At 43.2% G+C, this 22,583-nt stretch overlaps 1 protein-coding gene across 3 annotated transcripts in view; it reads left to right on the top strand.

The window, feature by feature from the left end:
- Window positions 1-22,583, top strand: part of map3k22 (mitogen-activated protein kinase kinase kinase 22) — a 36,409-nt gene that overhangs the window by 5,763 nt on the left and 8,063 nt on the right. The window contains exons 2-11 of one of the 3 annotated variants that reach the window (XM_054623016.1): window positions 5,035-5,118; window positions 5,793-5,837; window positions 11,543-11,652; window positions 13,166-13,203; window positions 16,461-16,560; window positions 17,015-17,131; window positions 17,476-17,590; window positions 19,300-19,433; window positions 20,359-20,432; window positions 21,647-21,708. In XM_054623016.1, coding sequence (XP_054478991.1) covers window positions 5,100-5,118; window positions 5,793-5,837; window positions 11,543-11,652; window positions 13,166-13,203; window positions 16,461-16,560; window positions 17,015-17,131; window positions 17,476-17,590; window positions 19,300-19,433; window positions 20,359-20,432; window positions 21,647-21,708 — 814 coding nt within the window. In that variant the 5' untranslated portion in view covers window positions 5,035-5,099. Of the gene's footprint in view, window positions 1-5,034; window positions 5,119-5,791; window positions 5,838-10,415; window positions 10,717-11,372; window positions 11,446-11,542; window positions 11,653-13,165; window positions 13,204-16,460; window positions 16,561-17,014; window positions 17,132-17,475; window positions 17,591-19,299; window positions 19,434-20,358; window positions 20,433-21,646; window positions 21,709-22,583 lie in introns of those variants that run through there. The other 2 variants (XM_054623018.1, XM_054623017.1) reach the window with 2 other exon arrangements.

The following is a 22,583-nucleotide window of genomic DNA, read 5'->3' as shown; positions in this document are numbered from 1 at the left end:
TAAAAAGAGTAAGTCACCCAGACATCCACTAATCACCCTTCGCTTCCTGCCTGTGTTGCAATTCAGACAGTCTACCGGGTATTGTGACCGGCTCATAGTCTCCTTGTGATATCAGCATTATAAGTGATCTCATCAACAGAGCAGATTTGTGTAGTGTTTGTTTTGGATACAGCATTGAAAACCCCCAAGTCATGTCAGTAATACATGACTTGCAATTGTTAAAAGAACATACCAATTATTTTCCAGATGTTTTTTAGCCATTGCTTACACTTTACATTGCAGCTAACCATGCTATTGTTTCCTTTAGGAACATTTAAATGTGTTTAGTCTACGGTTTCAGTTGTCCATTGGCTTCCATAAACTTTCATTTCAATTGATTTAAAGCACTGCAAACGTCATACTCAGATTCATTTGAATTTAAACTGGATTACTTACAGCAATAAATTAAGCATTGCGTTAGTTCATGCAGGACAGCCCCTGATTTAATCATCGTTTATAATCAGTCACACACTAATCACAGCTCATTCTCACACCAAGGCTGTAAATTTAAATATGACTCCCTCTTCAGGGATCCCTACGACACCAATGCCTTGCTTTGGGCCCACTCTTTTATACCGTTTTTTTGAGTGCGCTCCATGTTTGGCTTTAGATTTCCTGCTTCTCTAATCCAGGGAGCATCTCAAGCGATCAGCACCAAGCATACCTCTATCTCCATTCGTTGCAATAAATGGTTAAATCTAAGTGTTCCTGACTGAATGTAACAAAAAATGTGTATTTTTTTATATTACACTTCCAACTCAACCAGCTGTCAAAGTATAGTATGCTTTTAAAAAATTCTGTTAATAAAATTTATAATTGAAGGAAAAGTTGGACATTTTGGGAGACTCTGAAGCTTTGCTTATACTCGTCCGGGCATCATGGTGCGAGCCTCTTTAAAGAGGGCCCGCGAGCAATAAGCACACAAAGGCGTTTATGCTTAACATGCTGTTTGTTGCAGTATTCTCCAAAATGCCAGAGGGCCTACAAACAAAATGAACTCTGAAGAAGCAAAAGGACAACAAGTTTTACTGACAAAATGCCATAAACCAACCTCCACAATGCTGAGGACGAATTATAATTTACTGTAAACAACAAACATAGAATCCCTGTAAAGAAAGAAGTCCTGTATTATAATGAAACAAAGGTTGAATATCCTGTAAACGATACGATTTGACCGGCTAAATATGTACTCAAATGTACATTTTTAAGACCTCCTGATTCTGAAGCTTTTAAAAACGAATTGGCCGTCGTGTTGATAGTATTCATAAGTTAACTTTTTGCAACTGTCATGCCAGAAAAGCCTTGATTGCACAAATTGCGGAACCTTCGCCCATGACTCTTAACCCATGATGACGTCATTCTGCATTCATAGTTGGTTTCTTGCCCAATGTCAGATTAAGATTGATACCTCTCTCTATGTAAGTATGGTTAATATAAAGCTAGAAGCAAGACCCAGCAGCCGGTCAGCTTAGTTTAGCATCAAGGCTGGAAACAGCTGGCCTGGCTCTGTCCAAAGGTACCAAAATCCAGTAGAATCTTTCCATGTCTTTCATTTACAGAGTGCTTTGACCCCAGTTCATGTCCCTATTGAACAAACTCTCCCAGATGTCTCATCCTCTCCACCTACTGATCTCTGTGATTCTCGTTATGGAGTGTCTATTTTGGCTTGTGGTGGCTGTTAAAAAGCTGTGCTGAGGAATGGAAACCCCTTTGAGCCCAACAGGCATGTTGCAAAGTTTAGAAGGTGACGTGGGAAGTGTGACTCCCCCAGAGCGATGTGAGACATTCGGTCATACCGCTCAGGCCACCAGGCAGGTGGAGAGTAGACCTTCCACTTCCCCTGTCTAAAGGGGGGAGGGGGGTTTCCCTGGGAGACCTACAGCCAACATCATGCTGTTTTCTATGTTAGAAAGTGATGTAACAGAGCTGAAATAGGTTAGCGAATGTCCGCATGCATATACGTGCTTGCCTGCATAGTCCTGGCTGCGATACTTGCTCAATCCTTCCAATAAAAATAAAAATGCAGTTTGTGGTTTGGAGGAGCATAGCTCTGCTTTGTCTGGCTCAGACAATTCCCCACAATCCCATCCTCTGCTGTCCTCTTTTTAATTAACTTCCTCTGTCATTGCAATACAGTCCCCATGCTGTGACAGAGGAGAAGGCCTCTGCCAGTGAAACGTTGACCAGACTCGTGATGTTATCCATAAGTGCGTCACCGCGTTCAAAGCACTTCTGGATGTGCGTAGCATTTGTAGGATTGTCTCATGATCTAGTAGAGAGACAGGCGGTCTTTCGTCGGAGGACATGCGGCTGCAGAGGAACAACAGCGAGCAGCGTTTGGCAACTTGATCTTCAACGAACCCCCCGCCTGCCAAGAAGTGTTGGGAGAACTGGACCGGCGATCTGTGGGCACCACTAGCCCGGCGTCATGCTGGGCAGAGGGGCGAAACAGATGGGCCATCTGGTGACTCGCTGGCACGGGACAGGGCTTTTCTGTTCCCGTTGGGTGCGTGGCAAGCGTGTGTGTGTGTGTGTGTGTGTGTGTGTGTGTGTGTGTGTGTGGCAGTGACAGACTGGACCACGTGGTGTGAGGAGACCACCTGGCTTGTGGCTGTTCTTCATCTCTTTCATGTGTGGTCAGCAGCACCATACTAACAGAGCCTGACACAAAGCATTGCTGGGACATATCATACCTGACTTCAATTCACCCTTTGCTATTTAATATCAAAGGTATATCAGTTGTAAAGAAATATATTGCTGTATAAAGTGTGTGATGTATTTAAGTGGTCACCCTTGAACATTTTTGCCCAGGCTACATAGATTTAGCTTTCCAATCCAGCAGTTCTTGTGATTTTTGCCACTGACAGCAGCACACAGCATGTTCCCATGTTCAAACTCTGCCGGCACCGTGTGACTAAGCCCCTCGGGCTGTAAAATGCTCCAGCGGCCGTCTGTGTTGCCTTTTATGAAAAGTTTTTTGGCCGACGCTAAGAGAAGAAGTGTTTGTGTCTCTGCAGACCGGCTGGAGAGTTTGTCTGCGCTAAATGTTTTGGGTAAAAGACAAGGACACATGCAACACGGACACTGGAGATAGCAAAACAAAGAGTAAATGACGCTTTAGGAATAAAAGACATCTGGTGAGTGTCGCTATTGATCTCTCTGGAGGCTCTTTAGTCTTTTTCCAGAGAATTTTTGTTGCTATTGATGGCCTCCTAGAATCTAAGTCTGCCATACAAGTTTATGTACCCACACTCCTTTATTTATACAGCATTTATATATGTATTTTTTGCTATTGTGTATTTTTGTTTCTTCCCTGCAAGCATTATATGAAAGAACACCGATATCCCAGTTTGTTATCTCCCCTTAACACTGTGCCTTTGAATGGGACGCAATTAATCATATGATGGAGTGTTTAGTTTACTACAAAAACTAATCCTAAAAGAATGTCACAACAGCAGAACTGAAGCCTTTTAGTCAAATTGGAGCTGAAACACTGTGAGACTCTGAGACTGAAGCCACCAACAACAGTAGCTGTGACTCTGTGTTGTCTTTGTGTAGCAACAAGCAGCTACAGCAGCTAGTTCTCAGATCACTGTGCCATAACAACCTATCCACCCTTTTCAGTTATATAATTGTTCCTAATGTAAACACAAGGGCTTAGAAAGTGTTATAATATTTGTTTTAAACTACAGTGACAGGTTTCTTCGTGCTGCATGTATTCATTCACACACTGAAGTGCTGCAGTTTCACAGATGTCATATTTAGTTCTGTCCTACTTCCTTTTTCATGATGTTCAGATGCAAATCGTTTTTTTCCCCACAAAATGTATTTATATTGCATTGAAAAGTGAGATTATGAAAGATAAATGGCACATTTTCCTCCTACAAATGATGAGTTGATTTCAAGGGCAGTAAAGTGCACTCTACTCAGTCAACTCACGCTGTAGTTTTGCTGATGGTTTGGCTTACTTTGTCTTGTGTAGCGTATGGTGGCTAATGTTAGCTAAAGTTAAAGAACTTTAAAAAAATATATATATATTTTTATACACCTGAAAAATCTCTAATCCATGCCCATATGTTAGCTTTGACCTTTATGTAATTGTCTTTTTTTGTCTCTCTGCAACCTGCATCATCCTGTTGATCAGCACAGTTCCTCTTCCCCTTTTTTTCTAAGCTTGCATAAAAAAAAAAAAGGTTCCCACAGTTTTTGTGTGTGTTTGTGTATGAGTTAGATCTGAACCTTTTACCGGATGTGAGTATCATATTTTTAACAAGACATGATTTCACTGGCCTGCACTATGAAATGGTGGTTTGGTGTGCATAAACAATGTGAAGTGTGAAGTGAAGTAGTTTACTCCTCCGTTATTCACATGCCATCATCAGTGGAACAAACCGGAGCTAAAAGCTCTTTTTTCTCCATTATGGGATGTGACAACCGCTTTTTTTGCTCACCGAATTCATGCATAACGAAGGCTCTGGCTCTGTGTTTATATGTGCTCGTGGTCTTTACCTGAGGCAGGCAGTTAGGCAAACACCCACGCCTGCCTTTCGATGCTGCACTGTGGGATCTCAAGGGCACGAGGCTCCTCCATCATCAAAAAACTAGGAATTCCTCCAGTGCTGCTGCCTTGTGGTTTTCAGAGTGTAGAGAAATAAAGAGACATCAGGGCATTCACAGGATTTTAGATGGATCGAGTTGGCAGCATCAAATGCCGCTCTTGGCTGTCATGTTGTTATTTGTTTGCCACAAGTTTAAAAAATAAAAAAGGATATGTCGGTCACAAGAGACCGTCCTGGTTAAATAGAGATTATTAAATAATAGAACAGTGACACTGATAGTGGAGAAAAAGCTTTGTGTTGAATCTAACACCTGCGTCCTGTTTTGTCATTGTTTTTGCGCAATCACAGAAATATTATGGGCGCCGAAGCTGAAGGAAAGTGGCACAGTTCTTGGATGTTGAAACAGTGTTGTTTTTGTTTTTTTTCTCGCTCTCAGGATGAAATCTTCACTTGCAGAGAGAAGTTGAGCTCTTGGCTCGAGTTCAACAGGGCCACTTCCTGATGATGACAGTAAATATGGGTGAGTTGTATTCAAAAGCAGGTTTCGGTACAGCACAGTACATACAGAAAACACACAAACACATACACACACACACTCTCTCACATCCTCTGGCAGGAACAGTACGGAAAAAAATAACACATGTGTTGGAGTGTGAGGAGGCTGTTAACAGCTCCAGATGGCCTGTTTGATACACACTGGTTTTGTCCTTTTTACATTGTTGTTAGTAACAATGTTGTTTTCCTGATTTTTGTACGTTATTAATGGACGACATTCTAGGTGCTTACATATCTCCCTAAGAAATTCGAAGTATACCAGTGTACATTGTATTTATATTCACACCTACTAGGCCTAAACACACATATGCACTCCTACATCTATGCAAAACCAGTCACCCACATTCAAACACACAAATACACACGCATACTGAGTTCCTCTGCAAAACACAACCTCAAACAACAGACTCTCTCCTGTGGTGTATTTGCATGTGCACAGGACCTGCAGTCCTGCAAGAGCTGAAGTCTCAACAAAGCTTAAAACATGGAATCAATATTTGTGGTTTATTCGTACCATTCACAAACCAAGAACAGCCATTATGTATGCATCATAACTGAAGTTGAGTGCTCAATCCTGGCTCTTTATTTTCGATTGCTGTCCACTGCGATCCAAAAACCGTGTTCTCTTTGTTTCCACAGATGACGGTCTCCAAAATGGACCGGGACAGCACAGGAACTCACAAGGTAAACCTTTATTGTTTCAGATGAAAAATCAACATTGCAGAAATTGTTGGTCATGCCTTTTTTGGCTTTTTTAAGGGGGGGGGGGGATAGCATCACAGCCACAAAGAAGCGGTGTACGTCATCCGAAACCTAGGAACCTGAAGATTAGATATTGAGACGCAGTCATTTAGGCCAGGATCCCCGGCAATACCACAGGTCTCTTGGGGTTATGGAGCTAGCTTAACTAAGCTTGGTATAAAGACTAGAAGCAGTGCAAGCAGCACTAACTGATACAAGCAGCACTAACTGAACTTCATTCACAAATATAAGAGTAGGTGTAAATAACTCACGACAAAAACAAATTAACAAATGGACCTTTTTTCGAAAAACGTCAAACTTTTCCTTTAACATAAATTCAGTGCACACAAAGTCCTCATTACAGAGAAGTGGAAGCATACACGGGCAAAGAGAAGGAAGTTCACAGACTTAAGATATTGAATAGAAATGATTGCAGACATTCTCCAATGAAAGGCTTTCAGTAGAGTCCTTGTACAAACATTGATTGCGCAACCATTCTCATATACCCACAATACCCGGCCTTACATCACACTCATTATTCTTAGTGAAAGATTAACTTCAGGGGCTTAAACGTTACACCCATTAGGTGTTAAATTAGCTGTGTCGCAGTTTCGATAAACAGCAAGGTGTGTAGAAAAGAGTGTGCCTCGCTTATTATAGCTGGTGTGTGTGTGTGTGTGTGTGTGTCTATGTGAGTGTCGTGCGTCAGAGCTCGGCCCGTGCTGCAGAGTGAGGACACGTTTGGCTCCGGCTGGCTGATCCTGCTGGATGCCTTTGCCATGATGTGTCTCTCGGCACCAGGAAATCCCCTCAATGTCTTCATTCAGGCAGCCTGCCTCACACACACACACACACACACACACACACACACACACACACACACACACACACACACACACACACACACACACACACACACACACACACACACACACACACAGTCGCTGCGTCGCTGGCCCTTACACACACTTTGTTAGCTTGCAAGTTGCAGCACTAGCCTCTTGAAGCCAGTTTTGTTCTTTAAACACTCGCTAGCTTGTGTCTGCGTTTTAAGCTCCAAATCTCACATTATATACAAACACACATGCACCCATCCGCCGCCAAGACCGGTACCACTAAATTAGAGTCTGTCATTTTTCACATTTGCCCCAGAGGAAAAGCACATATTTTTCCACAAATGTCAAGTAAAGCTGTCAAAATTGCATCAAATCTCAGAACAAAACCTGGGAGACAATATTGTATCTTCTCTAGCTTGAGATATTGCATAACCTCTTTCATCGATTGAGAAGCGAAGGGAGAGGAGGGTCTTTTCACCTGAACAGTATTAGTCGCTTGGGTGCAAAGGGCCACCACGTTTCACTGATAATTACTTAAGTGCAAACCCTGTGGTGCAAAACCAAGTAAAGCAACACAAGGATCTATTGGCTGCTGTAGCATTTTAGAGAAAGTATTAAAAATAGACACCCAGTGATGTGGTCTTGGACATGACCAAAACATGATTAATAGACTTGCAGGTGCTTCCTTACATCTATCACATATCCTTTCCAATTCCAGACAATCTAACTTTATTCTAATGGAGAGAATAACTCATTTTTATGTAAACAATCTTGGACTGAAGTTCAAACTTCATTTCACCCACTGTCACTTTCACAGTTTTCAGCTTTAGCCTCGAGGAAAAAAAAAAAAAAAAAAAAAAAAAAAAAAAGTGAGTGAGAGTGATGATGCAATGGCCAGCAATCAGCCCCCATTGTGTAGTGTTGCTCGCTCTGCTTAGCTTCCTGGAATTCCCCTCTTTTTTTTTTTTTTTCTCTAATGCTCGTCACATTTCACCCAAGACACAAGAAGAAGCACAGGAAATGAACTGAAGGTATTTCAGCCCATCCAAATACCAGAAAGCGAACTCTCAAACGTTCTCCCTGTCACGTTGACTTAAGGGTTCCTTTAAGTTCCCTGTAGTTTGGTTTTGTGAGGCTGCTCCTGGCAGGGATGTGTGAGCTGGTGGCTTTCCACTGTGCTGGTGGTTAGCCTTGGCTGGCCTTGGCCTGGCAGCGACCGCCGACCAGGCCTCGGTGATGTAATATATTCATTTATAGGCCGCCATCACTGCCGGCTCTGTACACCACCACGCAATTCTCACACTCTCCCCCCCCCTCTTTGCCAACCAGCTCTCCCGCTCTCACCCTCCGCTATTATCCTTAGGTCACTGCACAGGCCTCAACGCACGTAAACACACACACACACACACACACACGGATACAGACATGCAGGCCTCTGGTGTTTGTTTTGTATCCTTGACTGCCGGTGCTCGGGGTAGTCTGGAGCTCTGAGCCAGGAGCGGGCGAACTGAAACAACACATGTCACCAGAGAGAGAGAGAGAGAGAGAGGCAGCGATAATAACACATATTGTTATTATCGTAACAGTAACTAATGCACACTTTTCTTGCCGTGCATACACAATGCAATGGCAACATGTTGTTTATATTTCAGTTTGGTCACCGAGCGACCGTGGACATCCTTGTCCATCTTTGACTGATTCAATCAAAAATCCATTAATTTCCCGAGGTGGAATAACGCGGTTAGCCCTGCTCCGTATTCGGAACAGAGACGGTGACTCAGTTCCTTCCTGTTCGGAGAGGACGGGCCCGGTCATCAAGCGCTCCTAACAACTCGTATTTTAACAACCCCCGTCCTCTGGGTGTAGTGGTTCGATATACTATGTATCCGCTTTGCTATGAATGGACATTGTGTGATTTTTGTCTTCGGAGGAATGCAGGTTTGTTTACATACCTGGGTGTCATTTCGCTCTTCTCTCTATTGTTCCTTCTTGTCTTATCTCTTGAACAAGCATGCAGAGAGGAAGACTCCACAAGTGGGTCGCCTGTCACATTGTTAGCTGATCTTATCACAGTCAAACAAACCCACACATTGAGTTATGAACTTGTTGATATAGAGAGAAATGTGCTAATGAGGCACAATCCTAGCATTTGATAAGAGACGTACTTACTTGATTGTCCCTAATTATACTCAATTCTCAATCATTGAGTTCTGGTTTGGTGCTTTGACATAACAAAGCGTTAGAGTTATCATTATTAATTCTATGATTACCACTCTCTCTCTCTCTCTCTCTCTCTCTCTCTCTCTCTGTTGTTGCTGTTTGCACTGCGGGCTGAGATTTTGTGTGTGACTTTCAAGTATCGCTCTGCCTTATTTAGCTTCTTTGTTGGTGGAGGGAGTGTGCCGTCGTTCCTCACTTCACTCCTGCTGCTATATTAGGGATTGTCAAACAAGACGACCACCTTTCTGCTGATGTGGTTTGACTGCAGTTTATGTCTGCTCTGTGATTGGGCCAGATATGAATGTTTCAAAAACGCCAAAGAGAGCCGGTCGCTTTCCAGTGAAAAACAGAATATTGATAAAGGTTAAGCTCGGAGAAACTTCAGTGTGATGCTGGATTTAAAGTCAGATTATGCAACCTCTTAAGGAAGGAATTGTACACATTCTTCACCTTTTAGAATTGAAATTTAAAAAAGATATACAGCCTTACTTGGTTTGGTTTGACTAGTAGCTTAAGGTGGCTAAAGTAAGTTAAGTTGTTGTTACTTTAAATTCTAATATTTAACAACAATTGCAGCCAAATTAGTTTTTATCTTTAAAGGTTCAATTCATCCAATTTACAAAAAATGCAGATATTTCTGTCTTTACATGTGCAGGTTTTGAGACCTCCAACTCTCAGGTTTCTGCCTCCAACCCACTGCCATGTAAGATCCAGCATTAAAAAAATGATAGGAACAAATTGCTGTACACTGGTGTTTTTTATGTTTATAGAAAGGTGTTCTGGAAAATGTTGGTCATTTCTAGCCTGAGTAAAAATACACAGGGCAGGTTTTGTGGAAAAAATGAAATAAAATAACAACACCTTTTAGCAGGAATTTATACCGAGTTGACACCTGCTAATGCATGCTTGTTTATATTTGGATTAGAGGTCCACTGACCTGATCCACCAGCTCTTTATTGGGAGAAACCGCTGTTATTAAACAGATCAGGCCCACTCCACAATTTAATAGAGCGTAATCAGAAAACTCTGTGTTCACTACATTAGTTTAATCAGTCAGTTCTTTGGTGCAACAGCGATCTCTGACCTCATGTTACCTTATATGAAAATGACCCCTAAGCAGTGGATATACAGATTTTGAAAATCCTTAGATGAGGTCTCAGATTGGGTATTAAGATAAAAGTCGGATTGATGTACTCCTAATCTTTAAATCTGTGTTTGGGTCTGTGTGCTTTGACCCCTGGGTGAACCTAACGGACTGGCCAACTGTCGCCAACCGTCCCATCAACGAAAGCCGAACAAGATCAAATGGCCTCTCGGACCACATCTGCTCCCTGTGCTACTATCCCACTCTCTCTCTGAATGACATTCCCAGTGGTCTTTTACACACAGATCTCTTGTTTTTTTAAAGAATGTGGTCTTTCCTGCAGGTGCTGTTTGTGTTGCGTGGCACACACCTGGCCTGGTTTCCCAGTGAACAAAGTGTGTGTGTGTGTGTGTGTGTTTTTTACCCGCACCCGGGGCTCATCTGAGAGGCAGGCAGGAGCTGAGGTCAACGACCTCTTCTTTATATTGTAATCACCGCACTCAGATAATTGGTTCTATTAAAGTCTCTTGATATGGTAATGTCTGACATGCTCATCTGCATGATTGCCCCCTTTAGACATGAGAGAGTGTGAGCGTGTGCGGCAGAAAGAGTGAAGTGGGAGATGAGGAGTGAGACATGGAGAACCGGCTAGATGCTGAGCATCGGTCTCTCACACTTGCAGGTTAGCTAAATGATTTGTTAAGGGTTTAATGAACGCCGTAGACCTGTCCCCCCTTTGAGGAGTGAGGTAGGAATTTGAAACACACTTGACTTGACGAGCCTGCAGCCGCTTTGATTCTGAATATATAATATATATAATCAATCTTTGTCTGATTACAGGAGATGAAATTTAAACTAAATAATTATGTCCCTTAAAATCTCTAATTTGATACAGAATGAAACATTAAAGAGCTTAATAACCAAGCTCCAGGCCTCGCACTCACCACCACATTGCCCTCTGCGACAGCCACTCACGGACACACATGCTGCATTATTAAACACCTTTTTGCTCTCTCACGGCTTTTGTATGCAGAGTACAGAGCTCGAGAGCCACCCGCATTGTTAAGTTTATCAACAGCATCAGAATTCCTCACTTTAACTCAAACCTAAAAAGAAATACACACCAGAGGGGACAAACAAAATCTGGTTATCTTCTCTTTTCATAGAGATTATGTTGTTTTGATTTTATAAGAGAGAAACCGCTGGATTCTTTCCATTGGTGGAAACTCCAGAACAGGAAGTAACAGACCAGGTGTTGCCTCATTGCCCGGTCTGAGCCAACACAAGCTCAAACACACATGATAAATGATCAAACTCTGACTCGCGTTACCTCCTTAGGCTATCATCGCTCATCCATGATGCTCTAAATGTCAAGGAATGTTCACAGGGGAAGCTAAGGTCACCATGGAAAGTGAGTTTATAGAACTGTAGGTCATCGTGCAGTTTTAGTTCCTTTATCAAAAGCAGTGTGTGACTTTACTAAACTATTGTGTATCTTCTGTGTTTAGATGACGAGGAGGCGCTTAACTCCATTATGAAGGACCTGGCAGCCCTGGGTCGCTGCTACACCCAGCACAACAGCCACAAGCCCAAGAACAGAACCTTACTCTACAAACAGGTATGCATGGCATCCCGCCAATATCATTCTCCGACATCCTCCTAGGATTTAACGGTGGCTCTAAAAGGTATGCGGATTCTGGCCTGACCAAGAAGAGCAGCCTAAATCATGTTAATACTAATGGATTCAATGAAAAAATCCAGAGAAACTTCTCAAACTGCATTTTTCCAAAGAGTCATTTTTGACAAAAAAGTTGCGTAAATACATAAGTCCATCAGAATTGCAATCATCAGTGGATTCCTTGCAACATGCAATGAGCCATATTCTGATAAAACAGGGAATTATTGTGTCATGATGAGTTTGCAAAAAGTGTATTATGTTGCATGAGTAGTTTGAGATGAAGCTTTTTCTGCTGTAAAACCTCCTTACCATTGGAATCCATTATAACGGACATGAATCCACACCGATCACAGCTGCTGCTCATCATGCAAAACTATAAACTTTTTTACAGGCATTGTTCAAATCTACAGGGGGCGAGTGTAGGTTTTGTTGAGTATCACATAAAGCTGTCACACATTCTACTCAATTACGGTTTATTAACCACACGCACCACGAGCGCAGCAGTGCCTTTAACCTTTAATGCCATTCTGGGTTTTCACACGAAACCTCAGCATAAACTTCCTTTTTCGATTTTTGTTTCTCCGGACTGACGGCTGCTGGCTGCCAAAGTCACTTAAAGATTTTGTTGTAGATTTGGACAGGATATGACTGGAAGGAGCTTACTCTGAGTCAAATTCAAACACATTCTGCAGAAGATAATATGACACTGTGCTGCTCTATTACATTTATTGGTAAGGGAATTCTCGACTTGTCTCAAGAAAGCTGATTTGCAGTGTATTGCATGTAGCTGCATGCTGCAGGTGCACACAAACGGAGCAAAAAAAAATTGGGGCATTTGGCTCAGCTTGTGCCCTGACTGGTCTATCGTAACAAAGACAAATCACTTTGAAGTACCTGAGGCTTTTCAAAGATTACGTTTTATGGCCTGCTACCTTCAAGAATTTTATTTCTCTCAATCACCTTGTGCCTCTTTTCTGAAGTTGTTTCCTCGTGCGTTCGTTCCCCGCTGTGGAATGATAATTGGTAACTGCTCTTGAAGCACCGATGTTTATGATGAGCCATAAACAAACAGCGAGGAGCAGAGACAGTCTGGTGTAAACCCCTACTTTTTCAGCCCAGTCCCTTGCATTGATATGATGTCACTGTTAGCTTATCACCATGACCTCATGCAGACATTCAGGCTCCTCCAGATTCCTGCTCCCTTGGGTTATCACTTTGAAAACTTATATTGTGTCATGCCATCTTTTGAGTCAAATTGAAGGAAAGTTTGTCTTTGTATTGCAGAACAACATTCTGCAACAGCCTTTTAAAAATATTCATCATTATAATTCTTTCTGTCACTTAAATACCATGTCCAGTTTATTGCTTTCATCCATTCAGCAGCCCAAATCCCACGTTTTTTACTTTCCACTTTCATAACTCCCCTCTGTTGTTATTTTCCCCCTCTCAACAGGATTTAAGAGTCAAGCTGGAGCATGAGAGAGAAAAACGGTATGTTGGAACCTCCGTATTGTTTTTTCTACTCCTCTGTCCAAGCCTTAACTCTTCATTTCGGATCCTTTTCTGTTATGCTTTGCCTTGCCTAGGATTTTGGGGTCTAGTGGAAATCACAGTTACATGCCAGGGTAGCATAAAGAGAGGGAAACATTCCTGCTTTGACATTTAGCCGGGGGCCTTGTGTTTTCAGGCTCGGACAGGCAGTTTGAGAGAGGAAAAAAGAAAGAGAAAGGGCCCGAGAGAGGGACAGTGTCCAGTCTTCCAGGCATGGCACACCCCAAACTAATACTTCATCTTCTGTGTTTACTTGTGCCTTCTCTCTGTCTTCCACATCCTTCACTCTGCAGCCAATCCATCGTCCTTCACACGGTCAGCCTCAGAATTATTCAACAGGCAAAGCATGGTTACATTTACTCTCTGTCTGGAGACGGTCTTGCGAGGCAGTTCTCCCACCAAGGTGCCTTACAGTTTGTTTACCACGATGGAACACTTTGAAAGCTAAGGCGCCACAGTATGAATAACAGATCTTTTGAATCGGGAGAGTTTCCATGTATGGATGCAGTATGAGTCTCTCAGGTCCTTGTCTGGCCTTAAGCATTGCATCCTGGTAGAGGTCCAAGTTCACAGACAGACTTTGTCCCCGTGAAAACCTAGTTCACCCTGTTTCCCTGTGAGGGCTACTAAAGTAATTGCCTTGATTCATCTGAATATAGACCCGGGGAACAGCCATTGGTTCAGTGAGGCTGTGATTAGAAAACCACAGGCTCTCAGGAGTGAGAAAGAGTAAGGAAACGGCACGCTCCTCCAGCAGAATACGGCTTCACGTTGGGCCTCTGCGCTTTTTCACAGCCCTAATTGGCTGCTGCTGAGTTAGAGACGAGTTTTTCATGTTCCTGTCTCTCCGTGTTTCTGCCACCCTCTGTTTCTCTGTCTTGCCATCTTCTTCTCTTTCTCCAGAGCTCCCCCTCACACCACACTGCTCGCTTGGAACAGACACAAAAACGCTCAACGTGGAAGACTCCATTCACTGATTTTAAAAAGCAACTCTTTTTTTTTTAACTGCATTTTCTTATTCATCCTCTGTGAATTCACACTCTTTCTTTTTTTTACGTCATGTTGTTAGTTAGCTTTTTTCCTGTTATGCTTGTCCGAGCTCTGACCACATTCACTTTGATTTACAGTAGCAACAACTCATACTTAACAATGTATTTGTATTGTTGCTTTGTGTCTGCTGGATGTGTAAACAGGCAACTTTTTACCAGCAGTTTACCATATCAACTGATAGGTGTTGTGTTTACAAATTGTTTCATAATTTTCTTTTTAATGCAGGTTTAATGTTCATGCTTCTCGGGAAAAGTACATCGCATCTACCAAAGCTGCATGATATTGCATTTATAGTCTAAGCTAATTAGCAACTTCTGCCTGCGGCTTTGTGCCAATACTCCAATCTCAGTAACACGACACCTACAAAAAGCTAAGAACACAAGCAGTAAAACAATAAATGTCCCATAAAAAACAAATGAAAATCAACTGAACTACGTTTCTGAGCCCGCCTTAAAAACAAGTTTATTATAATCAAATTTGATAATGGATTATTTAAAAAAACCTGCTTTCATTCTAGATAACACAGAGATAGTATATTTTAGTTAAAAAAGGGAAAAAACTTAACGTCATATTAGATCACAATCATAATCCAAATTGCACACCTGGTGTGAATTACACGTTATATCTGAGCACAGCACTCGAGGTATTAGGAGTCCCTGAGTCAGGATAACCGTGTTGTCTCTCCACGATGGAATCTAATTGGACGGTCTCTCTTTTCGTTGGCAAGCATAGAAGGTTTGGGTCAGGAAATAGGAGCTGCGTCTCCCCCCCCCCCCCCGCTCTGCCTCAGGGTCTCCTGCCAGAGAGTGAAGGAACAGCGCCAGGCCGTTTTTTTTTTCTTCGTTTTTTTTTTTCCTCTGGTGTGTATGTGATTGTGATTGTGATTGTGTCCGTGAGAGAAAGAGAGAGAGAGAGTGTGCTGGGATGTGTGAACGCTTTCTTTTTTACTCTGCAAATCTCTGCGTCCACATGCTTGCACAGAGGAAGGAAAGCCATATCTTTTTTTTGGAGCCGCATCCTCGCAGCCCCCACTCCCCCACTCCCCCCCTCCACATCCCTCCAGCACTTTATCAGACACATCATCAGCGAGTATAAACAGAGACGGAGAGCGTTTAGCCGTGCTGCTGCTCGCCTCTGATCTGCAGGCCTCCCCCTTCCTAGAATCCTCTCCTCAAATGAGGGAACCAATAAGCAGTCATTAAGATAGCCAGAGCTTTGGCCTCTGATGAGGAAATGATGGGATGAAAACAAGTCCTTTTATCAGGATACTATAAAGAGATAGCGGGCTGTGGAGTCTTCAAAAGCAGAGGGAGGGGAGGAGGCTGGAAAAGAGAGGAAAAGAAGTGCCGGGCAAGAATCTCTTTTTCTTTCTTCCCTTTTATTTTGTCAGGCTGTCTCCTCTTATTTTCTCTCCCACAGTCTGTAAATATCTCCACGTCTCTGTATCTGTCACTCTTTAAAAGAGGAGGGAAAGACACACATCCTGCCGCTTTTGCTGTCGCTCCAGAATTTTTTTTCTCCCCCCCCCCTTTCCTCTCAGGAAGTTTCCCATCTGCCTCTGTGCGGGCTTAGTGGAGAGGCCCTAGTGGTGTTGAAACAGTGGCCGATGCACACACTGATTGCGATGCACACTCATGCATGTAGCGTTTTACAAACGCGCACGCACCCAAACTCACTCACAACAAACACTGGCTGTTAAGCTCGGAAAGACAGAGAGTCATACACGTAGACGCACAGCAGATAACATGTTCATATACAGGAAGGTTCTGTTTGTGATGCATTAAAGCCCCTTCAGCATCAGCTCTCCTTGAACCAGATTTTCCTTTTGTTATCTTAGAAACACTGTCGTAAAAAGGATAAGAAAGGTATTCTTACATGGTTATCCAATCCAAACACATGTTTTAAAAACCAGTAAAGAGCAGGAAAAAACTAGATTCATCACGTCTATAACTCCTTTTTTTCTGTGTGTCAGAAATGGCATGAAAAGAATATATAACAAACTTGTGAGCTATGAGCAAAATGCTGCAAGTCAGCTGCTGATTTTGTCAGACTGGGTTTCAGAGTCTGAGCTCATGAGTGTCGCAGCTAGACACAACACCAGCTTCTTTTTCTGACCTCTGACCGTGCCGGCCCTCTCTGCTTCCCAGGATCATCCCGTTTCAGAGGCCGCTGAAGATCAAGGAGCTGCTGCAGAAAGTGACCGAGGCCTTTGGCCAGCAGATGGACATGTTCTTCATGGAAAAAGAGGTACGAGTGTTAGAAAACAAGAAAGCAATTCATGCTTTTTTTTTTTTTTGGATTCCACATGGGTTTTTCCTTGAAAATCACCAATTAAGATTAATGAGGCTTTAAGGGGGTTCTTCACCCACAAGATGACCATTTGAATATCAATTATTCACCCGTGTGAATTCATGATGAACTCTTCAGTATTCTCGCTTGCCTCAACGGTGAATGAAGAATTAAAACACAGAGGAAAAAAAAAAAAAACATTCTGTGTTTTTTGATTCTTCATTCTTCAAGAATTCAGTTTAACACAGGTTGTGTAATTGATATGCAAATTGTAATTTTGTGGGTGAAGAATTCCTCTAACAACAACGACATCTGCAGTACGTCATGCATGCGCTGATGCTTTTGACATGCCACCGTTCTGGAACAATGGGGAATTAAAGGTCATGTGCTGTATGTTTTCTTGTCCTTTCAGTTGCTGCTGCCCATGAAGACCCAGGAAGACCTGGATCAGGCGGTGCTGACGTTGGGCTGCAGCTCGGTGACCAACGGGCTGCTCAGGATACTGCTAAAGACCCCTAAGAACAACCATGTGAGTTTTTAACAAAAAATTGAAGACATGAAACTGTTCATTGACACTATAAGACATGAAATAAAGAGGAAATGTGTAGCAAACCTGTGTTGGGAACAGGTTAGCGGGAACTTAGCTGCAGATGAAGTTATTTTCTTTTTAAAACCCCATAACCTTTAAATGAGGCCAACTGCATCACAGCTTCTATTTGCAGACCACAGTTACTTAGAGGAAACAAACTTCCCCCTTCTGATATGATGATGTAACTGAACAATGTTGTAATGCCGCCCTCACTTCCTCTCCTGATTCTTTACTCCTTCTCGCCCCCTTGTTCCACTTAGCATGTACTTTTTTTTTCTCTGTAGTACCTACAGGTGAACAGCAGGGACAAACAGAGCGAGATGAGGTCATCAAGGTCACTCGGAGATCTGAAGGGCTCCCTGCTCAAGGGCTCGGAGAGGGTGCGCAAACACTCGACAGGTGAGCAGCCATGTAGAAACACACGCATTCAATTAAAAGTCAATGAGAATCGGACCAATCAGAATGCCATTACAGCTCTATCAGGAGCCGTTGGGACGCAATTCCTCCCTAAAAAAACAAGAGTTGCAATCAAATCCTGTTGATGTCAAGATGTCTTGTTCACCTGCTGAGGCCTGAAGGGTGGCGTGTCCGCGTCAATTTACAACGCAGAGTGATGCCAAAGTCATAGGAATGTTAATGGAAAGATGAGGTACATGATTTTTAAGAATGGACAAATCAGAGGTGCAAGTGACAACTTTAATAGTCAAGAAAGATGTCAGGTCAAAGCAAGGACAGGTGTCTGCTCTCATACCAAACAGCTCTCCACCTGCTTCATCCCTATGATTCTGAGGATGCTCTGTCCTACGGTAACAAAATATGCCTCTAAATCTTACTAATGAATGCTTGACAGTATATTTTGTTTGTTTGGTCAGACCTAAAACTGGCGGCAACTTTGTTAACTTAGTTTGTTGTATGGATAAAATACACCACGGTTATTCTGTATCCTTAGCCCTAGTAGGCTAACTGTTTCCCCAAACACCCAGTCTACAGACAGTTAGCTTAGCTAGCCTCTGGCTGTAGTTTTTCTTTAAAATATTATTTAACTTGCATGAGAAGTTGCATCAGTTGTCTCATCCAACTAATTGCAAGAAAGCACAAATTGTCATACAGCACTTTTAAGGCAGTCAAAGGTCATTATCTTGTCATCATGTCACACTCAGCGTCTAGATAACACGGCATGCTCCAGTTCTGTTGTTCCCCCTGGCTTGTTTGGTAACACAGTGTGTCGGTTTATTTTGCTCTGTGAAAATACTGAGCTTTCCCTGCCTCCCTTTTCTGAATCTTTCCACTCCCTTTATATCAGTTATATCCAGAAAGGTCAATGTTTCAGTCATATCTCAACCTCAGACACATGCAGAAACCACCAGCGCGCCTTTGCGTTCTTCCAAAGCACCTTTACGATGGCTGTCGGCGCCGATCTTTCTCACACAGCCCCAATAACATCAGCGCCGTCACCACCCGGAGTCATATGTATTGTATAGAATTACCCGGCTCACTATCAATTCCCCCCCGTGAGCCGCTAGTCAGAGAGGAGACGGAAGTAGAGGGAGTGGTGGCAGATGAGAGGTGACAGGAGAGCCGTCACAGTGGACGGTTGAGTGAAGATGTGATGTGATCCCGGGTACCTCGATGACGTGCAGCAGCAGGGGGAGAGGAGAGAGGCAGAGAGAAACTGAACTGTGAGGAAAAAGGAGTTTAATCTTCCAGTCAACCCTAAACTATTTACTGTAATTTAACTTTTCCTACACATCTTGGCACCTATTTGCCTCAACGCACTTTCTCAGTGTTACTGCCAGCTCAGCTGAGCCGGCGACAGACAGACTTTCAGTAGGTCCTCTCACACTGTCAAGGACGAGTGCAGCAGCTCAGCCGGGGGAGCGTTTGTCACAGTAATTGAGGTTAGAGGTGGCGACAGTGTGGTTTAGTAAATCACTTCTCGGAGTCCTGGCACTGTTGAACTTGTACCCATGAATAACACCGTGACGCCGTTCTCTCCCCGCTGCCCCTCGCTTTCATATCTTGATCATCTCCCCCTTCTTTTCCTCCTCGCCCCTCACCACTTTTTCCTTTTGTTCCCTGATTTTACATGTCTTCCAAAACTGTTCCAGGTTCCCTGCACACGGGTCGGACGTCCCCGCCGCCTGGCAGCGTTCCCGAGGAGCAGCAGCAGATTGCCCGCCAGGGCTCCTACACCAGCATCCACAGTGAAGGGGAGTTCATCCCCGAGACCCACCACCAGAATGTAAGAGCACGGCAAGAGCTGGACTGTATTTGTTCGCATTTACCTTGATCATTTGTAACTGGGACTTCTCAAGAGAGGCCTGTTTGTCAAGGCCACTTGCAAAAACAGAAATGAGTCTTTCATTTTTTAGCTATTCAATTCATTCGTTTTTTAGTCCTCATTGGCAGCCTGCTGAAACTGTAGCAATCCCAGTTAAAGCAGAGCAACCACTGCCTTTGGCTTCATTTCATTTCATTATCAACTCTTTTTAAAGAATTTCGTTCAGCAACCACCGACGATCATTCAATATGCGGTGTGTTATTTCAGTCCTTAGTTCTTTGCATCCCTTGAACTCAATTATGTGAATACTGCTCTGCTTGACTGGTAGTGTAGCTATGCCTCTACTTTGTCCTTTATTTTTTAGATGGACACCTCAAACAGTGTAATGCCTGATAGAGACACTTATTAAAGGAAACAAACCAGAAAAATTGAATATTTTTCTGAATATTTATTCAATGTTTTTTGGCTGAATGAGTATCTTTATTTTACTGTTAGTTAGTTTAAGAACAATTTTACTGTTTTTCAAACCAAACGGTATTTAAATGTTGTTTCCTGTTATTTATTACTGCTGCAGCACAGCAAATTCATCTTTAAAAAACACGATAGATCATCTTACTCGGAAACAGGAAGATCCCAGGATGGTCGTTCTCAGTTTATTGTGCATTACATATATATGGAGGTTCAATTTTTTTTTTTTTTGAATGTAGCTGCGTACAACATGGATATGCAGCTTTTAAAGATGCAATCAAAAACTACTCATTCACCTTCACATTTGTATATTGCACAGCAGTAATACACACTACTCTATCTGCACTGCTCTATATTCTGTCCCACATGAATCCATGCTCTCTGACCCTCGATTCCCCTGTGTTATTATATCTGTCAGATGCTGGATCCCTTCGGGAGCGCAGACAACTCACTGTCGAGCAGCTGTCAATCAATAGATCAGGCGCTGGATAGGTGAGTCATCGTGCAATGTGTGATTTATGACCCTTGTCTGTTTTGATTTAGATGTATGATGTGCACATTCATATTGCAGAGCAGCATTATTTGCAGAGATAGGAGACTGGGTTTGCATCGCAGCATTCCTGCCTGTAAACACACTTGGATGTGATCTTGTATGATGCAAAACACACACACACACACACACACACACACACACACACACACACACACACACACACACACACACACACACACACACACACACACACACACACACACACACACACACACACACAGAAGCAACTAGAGGCTCTCAGTGAAGTTTGTACACAGTGTTAAAGGCCAGCAGAGCTCCCTGACCCTGCCTGTGCTGAGAAGGAATCAGGTCACTTTGCCATTGCCATGGCAATAAAAACTCTTATCTGGAAGCCTGGATTCCTCCGTTATCACGAGAAAGAGAGAGATGCGAGTAGGAGACGCAATTGTGCAAGAACATGCTGGATTAGAGGGAAACATTGAGCCAGAAAATAAAAAAAAAAAAAGTGTTGAGAAAGTGAAAATGAAGTGGAAGGGGGGGGGGGTGGCTTTGAAGAGTGAAAAAGATTGAATTTGAATCAAAGGGAAAAGAAAAGTGAGCCAGAGTGAGGTTTGAGAGGGAGCGCAGGACGGAAACAGCTCTACCTGCACGAGGCTTATCTGGGCTCCAGGCTGCAGAACAATGGCAGGAAACGAGTGCATGGAACTTTTCCCTGCGATGGGGGCATGCGTGCCCCTTATCCAGGGTCTCGTGGCCCCGCGCCGCCCTGCGGTCAACAGAGACGTCACTCTCTGTCGGGTCGTCGGGGCAGGGCTAGCTACAGACGGCCAGGGTGTGGGGGGAGGGGGGGGGGGGGGGCTGAATGTAGATTGACACATTTAATGTTAGAAAGTTAGTTTCACTGCCATTTAAGCACTCCACAAAGTGAACTTTCTTATCATCAATGCAGAGAGGCTCTTAGCTTATCTTTTTCTATTTCAGCACATTGTCGTTTAACATCAATTGTGACTGAAAGCTCAGTAGTTTGAATTGCAGCAGTCATTTTGAGGCATTTTGTGCTGCTTTACAGTCTGAAGTTTCAGACCAGCAGCTTGTAGCCAGACTCTGTTTGAAGATAAGGGGAAATTACGGACTTAAATAGCAAACTGTTTTTTCAACTTGTTTTTCCCCCCCTGTTCTCTTCTCATTTCAGTCCTCCTTTCTCGCAGAACAACCGTGACAATAATTACCTGAACCTCAACTATGAATACAAAGGTAAGAGAGGAGAGGAGCCACTCTGCTGTCGAGTCAACTCCCAACACTACAGAGAGATAAAGGGAGCTGCAGAAAGCTTGTTCGTTATCAGAAAGTTTTGTCCGTTTCTAGTTCTCTGGTAATTATAGCCTCACAATCAGTTTCACAGAAACAGAACTAAAGCTCTGTTCGTGCAGCTCCTGAAAATGTTTTCCTCGCAGCGAATACCCTCTAGAGATTACTAATGAGGAGGGAGATGATACTATTTGATGGTTTTATCAGGGAGTAAATACTTAAAATGAGGAATGGGTTGTTGTGGAGATATTTAATATCTCGGTTGTATTTCTTGTGTCTCGGGAGGTGATGAAGGGAGTGTGATAGCATCATAACTCTTCCTGCTTTATCCTTCACACAGTCTCCTCTGTGTACCCTTTGTCCATCTCATTTGTCTCCCTCATCCCGTCTCTACTCTTCGTCTGCCTTCTTTTTTCTTTTTTTTTTCAAACTCCAGCTCCTAATAGACATGGCTGCTTTCCTGTCTTTCCATGATCACTTCCCTTCTCTGTCCCCTCGCCTCTTGATGCCCCCCTTCTCGCCTATTCCTCGTCCCTTGGCTCCCTGTCTGTCCCTTTTCCTTCAGAACGCAGATCAAATAGAGCAGGATGACAGATAACGCCACACTAATCCGCATGAACAGACGAACCACAGCAGCTCTCCCAATCTGGTCATTTCTTTTTCATCCTTCACCCCCCACCCCCCGTGCTGTAAATTTTTTTAAAAAGGCAGTGCTGCGCACTATGTACACAGACTGGGAGTATGGGGAGCTTCATAAAGCTGCAGCAGCACTTAAAGACTCACTTGGGCGTGCATGCATGCACGTGCCTGCACACATACAT

This window comes from Anoplopoma fimbria, chromosome 21 (assembly GCF_027596085.1).
Source record: "Anoplopoma fimbria isolate UVic2021 breed Golden Eagle Sablefish chromosome 21, Afim_UVic_2022, whole genome shotgun sequence".
NCBI lineage: Eukaryota > Metazoa > Chordata > Actinopteri > Perciformes > Anoplopomatidae > Anoplopoma > Anoplopoma fimbria.
The sequence above is the reverse complement of the archived record's forward strand: the minus strand, read 5'-3'. Positions and strand labels throughout refer to the sequence as shown.